The sequence below is a fragment of the Panthera onca genome, chromosome C2, assembly GCF_046562875.1.
Source record: "Panthera onca isolate mPanOnc1 chromosome C2, mPanOnc1 haplotype 2, whole genome shotgun sequence".
Taxonomy (NCBI): Eukaryota; Metazoa; Chordata; class Mammalia; order Carnivora; family Felidae; genus Panthera; species Panthera onca.
Window position 1 is genome coordinate 122,159,240 of NC_138347.1, and position 16,410 is coordinate 122,175,649.

Here is a 16,410-nt window from a genome sequence, read left to right on the forward strand (position 1 = left end):
TTCAGAGTTTCTTCCGCTCTCCCAAATCCTTGACAGCTAATCCCAGGAACTCTCCAGTTCTACTACAAATAATGCTGTGCTCCTACCCACCACAGCTTTGTGGTGAGAGGAGGTCTGTGCTCTCGGGCTTCAGTGCCCTTTGCCTCTATTAGCCGGCTCTGGAACTCAACTGCCAGGGAACTCTGCTTCTCCACATACCAGCTGTATGACCTTGGGTAAGATAACTTCTTTGTGCTTGGTTTTCTCATTGGGGATTTTCTCTTGTAGAATAGCTTGTCCCTAAAGATGCCTGCCATCAATCCCTTCCCTCGTTGTATGTGCCTACTACTCCCCCATCGAGAAGTATAGTCCATCCCTCCACCCTTGAATCCAAGCTGGGCTGGGACTGCTCGGATGCCCAGGGTGGTCAAGACTTTAGACGATGCCACCATCTGACTATACCTGCACGAGGGGCCCGCTCAGCTGATCCCAGTCAAACCACAGAACCATATGATCCGAGAACACTGTATATGGCTGTTTTAAGCCACTAAGTTTTGTGGCACTGTACAGCAAAAGATGACCACATTAAACGTTGATGGGGATGATAATATCAACGTCTATCTCACAGGATTGATATGAGGATTAAATAAATTAACATTAATTAGATGCTTAGAAGAGTGCCTGGTCATACAGGAGTACACCTTGGAGATATTGTGGGTTTGACTCTAGACCAGCACAATAAAATGAGTATCACGAAAAAACAAGTCAATTGAATTTTTTGGTTTTCTAGTACGTGTAAAAGTATGTTTATACTATACTATAGTCCATTAATTGTGCAATAGCATTACATTTAAAAAACCGATATACAGGGGCACCAGGGTGGCTCAGTTGGTTAAGCGTCTGACTCTTGATCTTAGCTCAGGTCTTGATCTCAGGGTTGCGAGTTCAAGCCCCACATTTGGCTCCATGCTGGGTTTCGTGAAGCCTACTTAAAAAAAACAACAACAAAAACCCAAATCAGTGTCATGCCTTCATTAAAAAAAATACTTCCTTGCTAAAAAAATGCTGGGGCGCCTGGGTGGCTCAGTCGGTTAAGCGGCCGACTTCGGCTCAGGTCATGATCTCACGGTCCGTGGGTTCGAGCCCCGCGTCGGGCTCTGTGCTGACAGCTCGGAGCCTGGAGCCTGTTTCAGATTCTGTGTCTCCCTCTCTCTGACCCTCCCCCGTTCATGCTCTGTCTCTCTCTGTCTCAAAAATAAATAAACGTTAAAAAAAAAAATTAAAAAAAAAAAAAAAAATGTTAAGCCTCGGGCGCCTGGGTGGCTCAGTCGGTTAAGCCTCCAACTTCGGCTCAGGTCACGATCTCGCAGTCCGTGAGTTCGAGCCCCGCGTCAGGCTCTGTGCTGACAGCTCAGAGCCTGGAGCCTGTTTCAGATTCTGTGTCTCCCTCTCTCTTACCCTCCCCCGTTCATGCTCTGTCTCTCTGTGTCTCAAAAATAAATAAACGTTAAAAAAAAAATTAAAAAAAAAATGTTAAGCCTCATCCGAGCTTTCAGTGAGTTGTAAACACTGATCACAGATCCCCATAACAAATATAATAATGAAAAAGCTTGAAATATTGCAAGAATTACCAAAATGTAACACAGAGACACCAACAGACTTGCTCAATGCTGGGTTGCCACAAACCTTTAATGTGTAAAAAAAAAAAAAAACCCAAAAATGCAGTAAGTGCAAATCACAGTGAAGTGATGCGCAGTGAAATGAGGTCTGCCTACACGAACTGCCACAGAAGAACACATTGACCAAAAAACAAAAAACAACAACAAAAAAAGAAAGACATGGGACTCGGGGTATTCGAGTCTCAAGTTAATAAACACTCATTTTGAAGAAAGCATAGCAGTTGTCATTGGCCCAGTCCCCCACCTTCCAAAAAATCTGTCGATGTGGAGTCAGCTGGTGGTGGTGAGAACCATGTCCTGAAAACTGACAGGTGTTGGCCCTGTCTCTCTGGGTCCCTTGGCTTCTCTATGCTCTGTGCCCACAGCTCTCAGATGAAGACAGTAATCACTGGCAACACAACAGGATGATGGTGAGAGACAAATATGAAAGTAGTTGTAAAAGAGCCTCCAGGCCTCCTCCATTTGTGTGTGTCTATCAGACACTGAGGTCTGTACTTCCTTATATTAAACCCAGGCTTTCTAGTTCTTGGCTACAACTGAGTCTCTCACCAATACCCTCAACTTTCTTGCCTCCTCATCCTTTGTTTCACCCCACGTGGTGGAATCCTGGTCTCCAAGCGTCAGATTCCACTTACAGCTCCTTTTCTCTCTCCTCTCTCCTTCCTAGCTCAGCTTCTGGAAACAAGAACCCTTGCTGACTCTCTTCCTCTCTGCTCCTGCATCTGCCCCCCAGTTTCCACCTGTACCACCACACTGAAACCACTCAGCAGGCTCATTCCAGCTCTCATGATCCAACTGGATGTCTCTCTTCTCAACTCCGCATTCAGTGACATCACGCTGGCAGCTTAAAATCATCTGTGGCAGGAGTGTTTACACGACAGACATTGGCAAGTACTATAAATCCGGCTTTCCTGCTCTCCAAGGTGATGGTTAACTGTTTTACCAGTATATCGCTCCCAGTGACCTTCTAGTTGCTAAGTGCAAAAGGGCACTTTCCAGATTTTCTTTACTTGGCTTTATCTTCACTTGACACAATTGATGATTCTCTCCTTTCTGAGAGGTTCTTCATCTCTGGCTGCCTAGATGCCATTCCTCCAATTTTCCTCCTACTTCTCTGTTCCCTTCTCTGTGCCAGCCTCTTACAGACTTTTACTTACTCATCAAATATCAATCACCAAATATTGGTGTTTTCCAGGATTCGGTCTTCTTTTGCTATACAAGCTTCATAGGAGACATCTTACATTCCCATAGTGTCAACAAATAGGAAAACAAAAGGTTATCCTTGACCCCTCCCCAGCCCTCACTTCTCCATATCCATCCAGTATCAAGTTCTGCTGATTTTGTCTCCTAAATAGCACTCATTCTCTCCTCTTTTCTCTCATCTTCACTGTCAATACATAACCCACGCCACCATCATCTCCAGTCTGGACCACTGCAACAGATTCCTGCCTGCTCTACTTCTGGCCATTATTGTCCTCTGTGTCATTCCCCACAGTTCAGCTTCAGTGACATTTCACAATACAAAACTGATTTTAAAAATTCTTCTTGTCCCAACAATCCAATGGCTCTCTGCTGCTCTTAGTGTAAGATCCCAATCCTTAGCATGACCTGGGGGTACTGCAGGGTATGGCTTTCAGCCTCCAGTCTCCTCTCAGACCCACCTCTCTAGCACTCTGGCCACCATTGGCTTCCAATGCACTGTGTTCCCCCTAGAAACAGACTTTTGTACGTGCTATTCCCTCTACCCGGAAAGTCTTTCTTTTTCTTTTTCTTTCTTTCTCTTTCTTTCTTTTTCTTCCTTTCTTTTTCTTTCTTTCTTTCTTTCTTTCTTTCTTTCTTTCTTTCTTTCTTTCTCTTTCTTTCTTTCTCTTTCTTTCTTTCTTTCTTTCTCTTTCTTTCTTTCTTTCTTTCTTTCTTTCTCTTTCTCTTCCTTCCTTCCTTCCTTCCCTCTACCCGGAAAGCCTTTCTTTTTTTCTTTCTCTTTCTTTCTTTCTTTCTTTCTCTTTCTTTCTCTTTCTTTCTTTCTCTTTCTTTCTTTCTCTTCCTTCCTTCCTTCCTTCCTTCCTTCCTTTTTCTTTCTTTCTTAAGTTTATTTACTTATTTTGAGAAGAGCAAGAGAGAGAACAAGCAGGGCAGAGGCAGACAGAGAGGAAACGAAAGAGCATCTCAAGCAGGCTTTGCACCAACAGCATGGAGCTGGATGTGGGGCTCGATCTCATCAACCGTGAGACTATGACCTGAGCTGAAATCAAGAGTTAGACACTTAACCCACTGAGCCACTCAGGTGCTCCTCTCCTCTTTCAACTTTATTCCTTTTTCAGATCTCATTCAAAAGGTACTTCCTCAAGGACGACTTCCCTCGAACTTCCAGACTAGCTTAGGCCCCCTGTTAAATGTCCTCATGGCACCTCTTCTTCACATTACTTACTGAAATTGTAATTGGTTAGCTTTTTGTGTTCCCCATTAGATCATAAGCTACAGGGACAATTTATTTTTTCTGTTTTTGTATTCCCAGCACCTAGCTCAAATATGTTTTGAATGAATGAAACAACTTTCAGCTTCATACCCAAAGCCAGTCCCCCTTCCGAACTTCTGGTCCACATAGCTAGTGGTCTACAGGTGACTCCACTCTTCTAATGACTCAGACCCAAAACCTGGGAGTCATCTTTGACCTCTCTGTTTTTGTCACCTCCTGGGACCTAAACCACTCACAAATCCTATCAGATCTACCTTCAAAGTACATCCAGTATCTCAGATAGTATGTACCTCCTGATGGGAGAACATAACCCAACTTAGGAAGCTGTCTTGTTAATTCCCAGGCTGTGACAAACTCTTCAGGACAAACAACATAATTTCTTCAAAAATATATTGCAAGAGAAGAAAAAATAGTTTCTTCACTGCATTGCAGTGAGAGTCATTGGTTACTTACATTTTTTTAAAGTCGGCTCCACACCCAGCATGGAGCCCAGTGCATGGCTTGAACTCACAACCCCAACATCAACACCTGAGCTGAAACCAACAGTTGGACGCTTACACTGTTGGTGGGAATGCAAACTGGTACAGCCACACTGGAAAACACTATGGAAAATAGTTTAAAAAAAAAACACCAAAAACCCTAAGTAAAGAACTACCCTATGATCCAGAAATTGCACTACTAGGAATTTATCTAAAGGATACAAACGTGCTGATCCGAAGGGGCATGTGTACCCCAATGTTTATAGCAACGCTACCAACAATAGCCAAATTATGGGAAGAGCCCAAATGTCCATCAACTGATGAATGGATAAAGAAGATAAAGTGTATACATACAATAGAGTACTACTCAGTGACAAAAAAGAATGAAATCTTGCCATTTGCAACAATGTGGATGGAACTAGAGTGTATTATGCTAAGCAAAATAAGTCAGAGAAAGCCATACGGTTTTAGTCTTATGTGGAAATTGAGAAACTCAACAGATAATCATAGGGGAAGGGAAGGAAAAATAAGATAAAAACAGAGAGGGAGGCAAACCTTAAGAGACTCTTCAATACAGAGAACAAACTGAGGGTTGCTGGAGGGGAGGTGGGTGGGGGTATGGGTTAATGGGTGACAGACATTAAGGAGGGAATTGTTGGGAGGAGCACTGGGTTCTACTCCTCCTGAAGCCAAGGCTACACTGTATATATTTTTTTAATTTTTTTAATTTTTGAGAGAGAGACAGAGAGACAGAGAGACAGACTGTGAATGGGGAGGGGCAGAAAGGGAGGGAGACACAGAAACTGAAGCAGGCTCCAGGCTCTGAGCTGTCAGCACAGAGCCCTTAAGGGGCTTGAACTCACAGACCGTGAGATCATGATCTGAGCGGAAGTCAGAAGCTCAACCAACTGAGCCACCCAGGCACCCCAGAAATAATAATAAAAAAGAGAATAAAGTCACTCACAAACAACAACAAAAAAGAGTTGGACACTTAACTGACTTAACCACACAGGCCCTCCAGAGACCTTCTTCACTGACCTGCAGTCTCTTCCCTATACTGCAGTGACAGTCATCCTTTAAACACATTAAATCATTTGCTTTTTGTTGAAGCTCTCACACGGCCTCTCGCTTGGACCTTCTGGAACCGCTCTCTGCCCTTCCCTCCTAGCACTCAGCTGCTCATCTGCTCCCCCATCATCTGTCTGTGTCAGAAATACAAAATCTCTGGTAAGGCACACGAGGCCCTGGTGATGTGTCCTCTGTGTACCTCTCCTGGCTCACCACCCGGACCCCAGGCCTGCGGAACCACATGCACTCACCCATGCTCCTGTGTTTTAGCCACTCCTACCTGGACCTGCCTGCACTGGGAAGCCCAGGCTCGGTCAGGCCCAGCGCAGTGCCCTCTCTCTATCAGAACCCAACATAATCCGATCTGGTTCTGAGCAACTAGGGACTCAGGGTTTCGTTTTGTAATCGTGCCTTGCCTCATCAGTCTCCTTCCCCGGTCTCCGGCTCCTCAAAGGCACAGGCTACCTCTTATAACTCTATAGCCCTGGCCTGGACACAACACCTGAGACCCCAAATTAAACATATTTTGAATAAATGAATTAAAATTCTCCATAAATTAGCACTGTTCCAGCTTTTAAATCTCTGTATACCGAAGTTTCTTATAACAAAGAATAACATCCTGACCCCTATGTGACATAGAAGTCAGAGTTTTTAAAATTATTGGGGAAAAAAGTGCTCTTCACTTCTCAGCAAAACATTCTAAGTAAATAGAATTGAGGTCTTAGACATCAAGAATGAAATCATAATTTACAAAACCTTAAGAAATGTAATCATACTTCTGCTATAACCAGTTCTTCCAGGAGTTGTCTAAACTTGGGAGAATTTCATTTTAAAATCTGCACCCCAAGCCAACTCACCTGCTCACTGATGACCTTCCTCGGAGAATCAGCATCAAGGGGAGTATACTGGGGAGGGGGAGTGGGGACAAGGCAAGGGGTTCCTCTCTCCAGAAGGGAGACTGATAGCCGGCCAGGATTTGGGGAGGAGAAAGGTGAAGAGTTCTCAGATATGGAGGAAATTGCCTCTGCAAAGAGCTACTGAGGGGAGACAGAGGGCGTGGGACCGGTCAACCGGGGGGTGGGGGGGGTGTGTGGGGGGGTGTGGGTAATGGAAAGAGGAAGGTGAGAAACAGGAGTAAAAGAACCCAAAGTGATTAATACAATATGCACAAGTAGGATTGCGTTGCAGGATTTGTTTTGATGCTTTTAATGGAGCTACTTTCTCAATTATTAAAAATTCTTTCAATATTTAATGTTTTGCTAGATAAGTGAAGTTAGTTTCAGCAGGCAGCAGTTATCAAATTTTTGATTTGGATTTGGTTTGGATTATCCTTCAAATACAAAACTGATGCTTACTGGCCAGACATTAGTAGGACTGGAAATTTGCGTTATTTTCCCTGTGTTGGTGATGGATTATGTTGCCTGAGCCACTGGCACTCCCTTTCACACTAGCTACTGTGACTAACTGCATGCATCTGAAGATAATTAAAGTTAGGAATATAGTCTGTGATGAGGGGACATTTTTTATGTGAAAAATTACTAGCTTAAAACAGTATTAAATATTTTACTCCATATTATTTTTAATCCCTTTTTTAAAATGTTTGTTTTTGAGAGAGAGAGAGAGGAAGAGAGAGAGAGAGAGAGGGAGCAGGGGAGGGGCAGAGAGAGAGAGAGGGAGACACAGCATCTGAAGCAGACTCCAGGCTCTGAGCTGACAGCACAGAGCCTGATACGGGCCTTGAACTCACAACTGTGAGATCATAACCCGAGCCGAAGTCAGACATTTAACTGACTGAGCCACCCAGGCGCCCGATTTTACTCTATATTCTTGAAAAGAAAAAGTGTACAGATTTAAAAAATGATTTTATAAGGCAATATCCCAACATACAAGAGAAGGCAAATGCCCAGAGTGTAGAGGCATCAGAAATAAAGCAGCGGTGGTGTCAGGGAAAGCTGAGACCAGTACGGCCTCCTGAAGGCCATCACTGTAACAGCTATCATCATAAAGCTGCATTCATTTGTCATGCCTCTTTGCCTCACTGCCCGTTCAGTTTACATTAAGTATTTTTCTCTAAGGTGTTGAGAAGAAACAAAAACGTGGGCTTTGAAGTCAGGGAGATCTGGCTTGGAATCCTGGTTCTGTCTGGTTGTGGGATCTTCTCAAAGTCACTACAAAATGTAGATAATGAAGTCTACTTCCCATGGTTGCTGGGAAAGACCTGAATGAAACAGCCCATGGGAAGAACCTTGCCAGATTCCTGGTACTAAGTGTAATTTGTTTCCCGAGGATGAGTAGAGTAGACAGAACACTTTCAACGCTCTCTGATTTATCACAAGGTCAGGCCTAGCCAAGGCATTAAATGATAAGAAGACTTCAATCTCTCTTATTTCTGCTTTTTTTTTTTTAATGCATATTCCATTTGAGTCCTAAGCATGTAAGTAGGTATCATGGAACGTAAACAAGTAAGGAAACAGAAATATATTAAATGAATAATATGTGAAACAATGCTGTGACTCACAAAGAGGAAATAGCCGCTTGACTGCACAAAAGAATTAACATTAAAACATTTAAGAGACTTAACATAGAATAAGCTATTTTAATCAAGCAAAACCAAATTTATATTCATTATTTCTAAAAATAAAATTAGACTTTTCCAACCCTTAACATCTGCATTTAATAATATCTTCTAACCAAAATACAGATGCTAAAACAGCAAATTACAATATATCTTGTACAGCATACAGTATGTTCACTGTTTACACCTACTTTAATTCTAGTTGGTCGTTATGTACTCAATGCATAAACATCACTCATGGTAAAGTTTTCACAATTAACAAAAATGTGACAAGGCTGTCTTAAAACGGCTCTGCTATAAATTGTATAGAATATACAGAATTACAAAGTCAAGTATTTTTTTTATCAAAATATACACCCCTCCCTGAAACTAACACAAGCTATCAACATTTTAAACGAATAATACAATTATAGAAAATATTTGCAAAATTATTTTTTCATGTATAAATATTCTGCCATATTTACTTTGGTCTAGAATTATCAGCATACAAGTCCACTTAAAAAATTTCCACATGTAAGGGCTAGGAGACATCACTACATGTAATAATTTTATATTTGGAGTTACCTCAAATCAAAATGACTGAAATACACAGTAATTCTCTTTGATTAATAATCCCAATTGAGATAAAATAAATTAGTAGATCACCGAATTACCTATTCAATATTCTAATTATCAATTCAGAAATGATTTTCATAAGCCCTTTGTGACCATCTCTTTTAACAAAACCCAAATGAGTAGTGCAGGTATACATATATACAACGTATAAAATAAGGATGAATTTGCTTGCATTTCCCCATTTTCCTCTATTACATAATACTGTATGTAAGTAAGTGAAAGTAGATCAACAAAAGATAAATGCAGATGCAATATTGGGGTTACTTAACAGCAAAATACTACTGTATAAAAAGGTCAGCTTTGATCGTGTCCTTCTCTGGGTGTTTAAATGCTTTCTTGCCCACCCAAATCCGTATTAAGTCTTCTTCAAGGAGACATCACAATACTTGAAGAGAGAAACTGGAGTCCTTTGAACTACTTCTTCATTATGGTGACTCTGCAACCTTGAATAACCTTGGGCTTCCATCTATCAAATCCCATGAACATGAATAGCTGTAGGTCACCCTTAAACCAGGTTCCAGGTTCTGCTCACACTGGTGATCAAAGGGTGGGAATGTTTTCTCTCTCCCTCCTATTCTGGCAGTTTATAACCTAAGAATGATGAGTTCCAGCTTCCCAGAACCTAGTCCACATGATGGAATATCCTACAGCGCAATTAGACTTGGAGGGCAATGGTGATGGTGTGGGGCAGCATAAAAGAACATGAAACAACTTAAGTGGGTTTTTAGCAAGGGAGCCAGGTGTCTGCAAACATGAAGACAAGGCATCTGGCTTTGGGGATAGGTTTCTGAGTCATATAAGTAAGTGATGGAATCGTATTACTCCACAGTCCATCTCTCCTCCAACCTCCCCCAAAACAAAGCTACTGTTTGAGGCAAGGAAGGTCATCGCTTCCTCTTGCCCACTCAAGTCATTAATGGGTGAGGTGGGAGGTGTCTTTCTGATGCCCTTTTGTTTTATATTAGTATATACTTGTGGGCTGCATAATCTCCAAGAAGGCTAATAATCACTGGGATTAGGCTTTCTGTCATTTTCAAGTGCCTGGGAATTCACCACCATATGCATGCTTTGCACTAAATTTCCTGGACACTCCTTCAGTGGAATGGGATGTGTCAGGTTTTAACTTAAACCCTGGAGACTGATTAAGTCTGTCTGAAATAGACCTCTACATCCATGGCCTTGTGATGGATGGAAGACTGCAGGGAGTTTCAGAAGAATTTGACCCTTCTTTATTTTCTGAAGTGAGGCCACTGCAAAGTAATATACAGCACAGGTGATCAGAGAAAAATTCTGGGAGGGCTCTCCCCCATAGATAAGGCATGACCTATTTTTTCTGTGACTGGAGTAGACCAGTTCTAGTAATAGCTCAGCCAGAACTTCAAGGGAACAGCATTCCATCTAAAAGCATACAACGTGCTCTTAAATCATATCAAGATGCTTTCTACTGATTTTTCCATTAGTCCTCATTATTTGCAGATCTATTGCTCGTCATTATAATTCTCTACAGGGGACATGGATAGTTAAAAGTCATAGTGATTTATATATGTATTTTACAAGGCTTGTGTTGCAGAAAAGTAGTTCTAGATAATGTATGAATGTCCTACTTAAGTTACTCAATTTCACACATATTTTCAGCTATAATATTAAATATTTCTTATATATCCACTAATTTAAACAATTTTTAATAGCACAGAAGCTGGATGGGAAAAATGACTGTCATAGCTCGTTTACCTTCTAACATATTTATGAAGATGATGTTTTCATGATATCCGACCCTCGTTTTCTCCAGTGACTAAAGACAGCTCAGCAGCCAGTTCCTATTAGCACTTACTAGAAAGTTCTAAATTAGGCTAACATTAGACTCTTTTTTTTTCCACTGGCAGAAATACCACAGCTAAGAACTTCATAAACTTCCACAAGATACTTGGGATACTGGAGGATTCAGCTATTTCATTTTTGTGCACTTTGCATGAAGTTAATGCTAAAACCCAAAGTAGATATTAGGATCCTTTTTCTGGAATTTTCACAAATGAGATTTTCTTTTTTACATTTCACTCCTTCATGACTGTTGTGTGAACAAAACAAAACTAAACTTAAAAAAAAAAAACACACACCAGAAGAAACAGCTAAAAACACCCCAAAACAACAAACCCACCAACTTATAGTTTTGAAGATTTTTCTAAGTATCGCCACTCAAAGGACATTTTCAACAATGGTTTGCACATTATCCTTTTGGTCATTGTCTTCTGAATCATTGACATGTGGGTTCTCCAGAGGATTTGAGTTCTCATGGCACATGTCACCTTCGACTTTCTCCCGCTGACTTGGGCTCTTGAATAAGTGTTTCTTCTGGTGCATTCCAAGGGCAGCAGCTGTTTTGCAAATTTTGGGGCACTGGAAGCAGGCATAGCCCTTCCCATCATGTTCCCAAATGTGCCTCTGCTCATGATTCCTTTTTGTGGAAAGGTACAAAAAACTCTGAAAGCAGAACTGACAGTGGTAACGCTTTTCGCCGGTGTGGATTCTTTCGTGGATTTTGAGCGTCTCGTTCAACGTGAATGCCTTGTTGCAGTACTGACAGATGAACTCCTTCACGCCCAGGTGGATGCGTTCGTGTTTCTGTAAGTTTCCCTGCACCGAGAAGCACCGCCCGCAGGTCTTGCACTGGTACGGCTTCTCTCCGGTGTGACACCGCATGTGCATCTTGAGCGTGGAAGGGCTCTGGAACTGCTTGGCACAGAACTCGCAGGCGTAAGGCCTAGCAGTGAGATGCCGGTGGGGCCTTCCTTGATTGCCGGCCCCCGAGGCTTTGTCTCCATCGCAGAGTTCGCACTGCAGCTTGGGCATCTCTTTATTTTCTTCTTCCTCAAAGGCCTTCTCCTGAGGAGCTTTCCCCACAGCGCAGTCCAGTTCTGCTGGGTATTTACACTTATTGCTTGGGCTCCTGTGTTCATGTTCTTTCTTCCAGTTGACCTTCCTCATTTTCCTCAACTGTCTGGATTTCTTTTTGGGTTTGTAGTTGTAGTAAGGACGCCAAGGTTTGTCAGTGGAATCCTGGTCGCTGGCGTCATCGAACATCTCGTTCATTTCCACACACTCGGACTGGCAGAGCCCGAGTGGGCTGTCTCTGTTGGCTTCTGGGTCACTCTCTTGTGGCAAGGTCTCCTCCTGCACTTGATACTTGGGTCTTCTCCCTCTTTTATAGAACAACTTAGATCCTAGGATGTGCCTTTTCACGATGGCTTCGTTTCCGATTTTCACCGTTATCTGGCAAAGGGGCGCCACGTTGCTGTTTGTGGAGGTTCCTGGCAGAGCAGGCTTTGCAATGTAGGTTTCAATTTTACTGGTTTCTTTCATACTTGCGGTTTTGCTCAATGACCCTCCGGGATCAGCGACGTATTTGGACTCCTCTGCTATCTCCCCTTTGTTACACGGCACGATCTTCTTTTTCTCCTTAATGCTTTTGGGTCTGCTGACGACCCTGCCCGCTTTGTCAGGCTCGAGTTTGCTGTCGTCTTTCAGGGGCTGACTGCCTGCTGGGTCCGAAGGGGCTCTGTGGCTGCTGCTGGTCATGGCGGCAACGGCGTTGCTGTGCATTATCACTGATGAGAACTGGCTACTATGCACAATGACCGAGGGTGCTGAGCCACTGTAGCTGATCACAGAGGCTGCGTTCTCACTGCCACCACTCAAAGACGAAACAGGCACGTCCCCTGCTGGGAGGTCAGAGCTGACAGCATTCTCAGTGGAAGAAACCGACACCTCGGTAGAATAAAAGTTATTGTCGAGATCGACTTTCAGTGCTTCCTCTCCCCACTTGGTCCCCTCTGCGCTCTGTACGTTGGCAGAAGCGGGCATGTCCTGGCGTGCAGATGTTTCCAAGGGGACGGCTGGACTGCTGGTGAGGGTGTTGACGTGGTCTTGGAAATTCAGCGTCGGTAACTCAGAGCTGTGTGGATTCTGAATGACATAGGGACCAGATGCTGACGCATTCATCTGACTGCTTTCTCGAGCATTTTCATAGGAAGAATTTCGGTAGCTCTTATAAGGAGCCCTCTTGCATTTCATAGGCAGTAGCCTGTAAAGTTTATATGGATACACACTAGGCTTCAAGCCTCCATTTGCTGTTTTTTTACTGATGGAAAGTCTGTGATCTATGGCATGGAAAGACTTCTGATGGTTTTTGAGAATATAGTAGGTCATGAAAGTTTCAAGGCAGAAAATGCACTGATAGCGCCTCTCCCCTGTATGCCAAATTTCATGTCTTGTCCTGTACTCAGCCAGTGCAAATACTTTGTTGCAGTAATGACACGGATATGTTCTTCTCCACGAGTGAACATTTGCATGTCTTCGGAGGCTGGATAAAGTCACGTAACTACGTTTGCATACAACACAGCTGTAGAGCATCTGCCCATTAACAAATTTAACCATGTGGTCCGTTTCTGGCAAGGTACTTCCGGTACTGGAAAACTCACCAATCCTGTTTTCAGAGAGCAACGGTTCTGGACCTGTGAACGAACTTCCATTCTGTCCGATGGTTGGATAGTTTTCTAAAAAGCGCTGGTTTCCTCCGGGAACAGGCATGTGGCTGGACCTCATACAAATCTGCTCGTGCCGATCCAGTCTGTTCAGGGTGCTGAACTGCTTGTTGCAGTACTTGCACACTAACGGCTCCTGGGTTGGCTTGTGGAGCTGCATGTGGGCACCGAGCAAAGTGCTACTGTCAAAGGACTTAGAACAACAGCTGCAGTTGTACACGAGAGGTGGGACCTCTGCCGTCGGCGGCCCAGGGACGTCAGAGGATTTATTTTCATCTTCCTTGGAAAAACGGAGATCTCCTTCATTGTTGGGAGATTTTGAACGAGGAAGAACGGCAGGCAGCTCTGGACTTCTTTCCTGATTAACCTCTGAGCTGGTTGCTGGAGGGGGTGGTCTATTTTCTGCAGCTGAATCGGAAGCCTGGGGTATGGAGACTGTCTTTGGCTTTCGGCACGTTTTCGGTTTTGCTGCTAGAGCTTCACAGGTTTCTTTACCTGTTTTACCAGGCGAACTGCTGTCGTGTTCACGTACGGGCTGACTTCTGTATGCCTCGGCCACGGAGGAAACGGCATACGAGTGCTCCGCCAGCGTGCGGACGGGCTCTGCCTCGTGGCACACGTCAGTCCTCTCCAGGCAGAGGCTGGTAGTTCTCATGGAGTCAGAGACCTTTTTGAAACTTGCTCTCAAGTCCAGTGGAGAGAACATGTTATTACTATTTTCTGTTTCAATGATGGAAAATGCATTTGTGATCCTTGGCCCATTGGTGATGGCAGGTTCTTCGTGCCTTTTTTCATTTTTTTCTTCTTTAACCACTCCCTTTTCAGTAATGCAGAATACATAGGGACCAGGGGAATTTGAGAAGTTGCGATCAGTAAGGTCTTCCAAGAAGGATATTCCCAGCTTTTTCCCTGCAGCTGCAAGATCCGTGACTGTTTCCTGTCTCTTGACGACAACTGTGGAGCTGTAGATATAATTAAGGATCTCTGTAAACACTTCAGCTTTGAGATCATCCAGTTCCAGGACATGGCTGGAAATACAGATTGTATGGCTCCAAAAGATATTTTTGAAATAAAGGCTTGAAGCAGCCAGGACATTGCTGTGGGCTTTAAATTTGGTGTCTTCCACAATAATAGTGACATCGCATAAAATGCCCCGAATGCGCTGCTCATTTAAGATGGAGAGCACTGTGTCACTGTGCAAGTCGTCCTTGAGGTCCCTGGAAAGGGACATGACTGTCATCTGAAACAAGAGGAGAGAAATGGTCAGAGACCCTTCCAAAACTAGTTTCTTTCCTTCCTTCTTTTTTTAAAGTAAGCTCTATGCCCAGCGTGGGGCTCAAACTCACAACCTCAAGTTCAAGAATCATATGCTCTACCAACTGAGCCAGCCAGGCGCCCCAACAAGTAGTTTCTTTATTTCTAGACAATTTTCAATGTTTTTGAAAAACTTTTTTTTTTGTATGAAAATACAGGTTTTTATCTCATTTGCTGTTACTTGCAAGACTTGGAGTCAACATTAGAAACTAAATCTTGATCTCGCCCCAGCCTGTTTCTCATACCATTGCTAATAGTTGTTATAGTTGGAAATCCTCCCAGAACTCTTTCTCCAAAGCCGTAGCTATATATACACGTCCAAATTTGGGAGAAGGAGGGTTTCCCCCCCAAATGTGAAGGGTCTCATCATCACTCAAGGCTGCTGCATTGAACTCCTAGAGCTGGGCAATGCCATGGTCCTGCCACAAACGTCCTATTTTCATAGATAACCCTGAGGACCCGATCCAAACATCACTTATGAAGCAGGAAGATGATTTTTTTTTTTTTAAAAAAGCTTTCCCTAAGTAAGCAGTACCTGTATACAGAGGTATACTGCCCACTCAGAGAAGAAGAACTGGAGAAGCCATTCTAATTTGTGGCTCTGAAAGGTCTCTCAATGGAAACCCTCAGTCTGCATGACCCAGTCTGACCACCAGGGGTTCCCTGCCTCTCTGCGTTACTGGCCATATCTCATACTTTCTCTAATTTCCCTTTTTATTACAGCCAAAGTAGATTAGGGTTTTCAAAAAGGGCTCGGTGACGTACTGAAGGCACACGAAAAAGAAACAATGCACAAAACCAAGAAAGCATGTCTCTGAGTCTACTCTCATTGTGGTTTGGATTTGAAGGTATCTCTTTAAGATCCTGATTTCAATTCCTTCAGACATATACCCATAAGTGAGATTGCTGGATCACATGGTAGTTCTATTTTTAATTTCTTGAGGAATCTCCATACTCTTTTCCATAGTAGCTGTACTAATTTACATTCCCACCAACAGTGCACAAGGGCTCCCTTTTGTCCAACCCTTCATCAACATTTGTTCTCTCTTATCTTTTTGATGGTAGCCATTCTGACAGGTGTGAGCTGATATTTCATTGTGGTTTTGACTTACATTTCCCTGGTGGTTAGTGATGTTGAGCACTTTTTCATATGTCTGTTTGTCATCTTTATGCCTTCTTTGGAAAAATGTCTATTCAGGTTCTCTGCCCTTTTGTTAATCGGATTATTTGTGGGTTTTTGGTGTTGAGTTGTATAAATTATTTACATGTTATGGATATTAACCCCTTATCAGATATATCATTCGAAAATATCTTTTCCCATTTGGCAGGTTGCCTTTTTGTTTTGTTGATGGTTTCCTTTACTGTGCAAAAGGCTCTGATTTTAGTGTAGTCCACCAGTTGATTTTTTGCTTTTATTTCCCTTCCCTCAGGAGACATATCTAGAAAAATGATTCTATGGCCAATGTCAAAGAAATTACTGCCTGTGCTCTCTTCAAGGGTTTTTATGGTTGCAGGTCTCACATTGAGGTCTTTCATCCATTTTGAGTTTATTTTTGTACATGGTGTAAGAAAATGGTCCAGGTTCATTCTTCTGCATGTGGCTGTCCAGTTGTCCCAGCACCAGTAATTCCACTACTGGGTATTCACCCCAAGAAAATAAAAACACGAATTTGAAAAGATATATGCA

At 42.9% G+C, this 16,410-nt stretch overlaps 1 protein-coding gene across 13 annotated transcripts in view; it reads right to left on the reverse strand.

Moving 5' to 3' along the window:
- Positions 1-16,410, reverse strand: part of ZBTB38 (zinc finger and BTB domain containing 38) — a 172,753-nt gene that overhangs the window by 23,239 nt on the left and 133,104 nt on the right. For 11 of the 13 annotated variants that reach the window (XM_078432291.2, XM_060638808.3, XM_078432290.2 and 8 more), the window contains one exon: positions 8,063-14,649. The exons of the other annotated variants lie outside the window; for them this stretch is intronic. In XM_078432291.2, coding sequence (XP_078288417.2) covers positions 11,065-14,649 — 3,585 coding nt within the window. In that variant the 3' untranslated portion in view covers positions 8,063-11,064. Of the gene's footprint in view, positions 1-8,062; positions 14,650-16,410 lie in introns of those variants that run through there. 13 annotated transcript variants of the gene reach the window in all.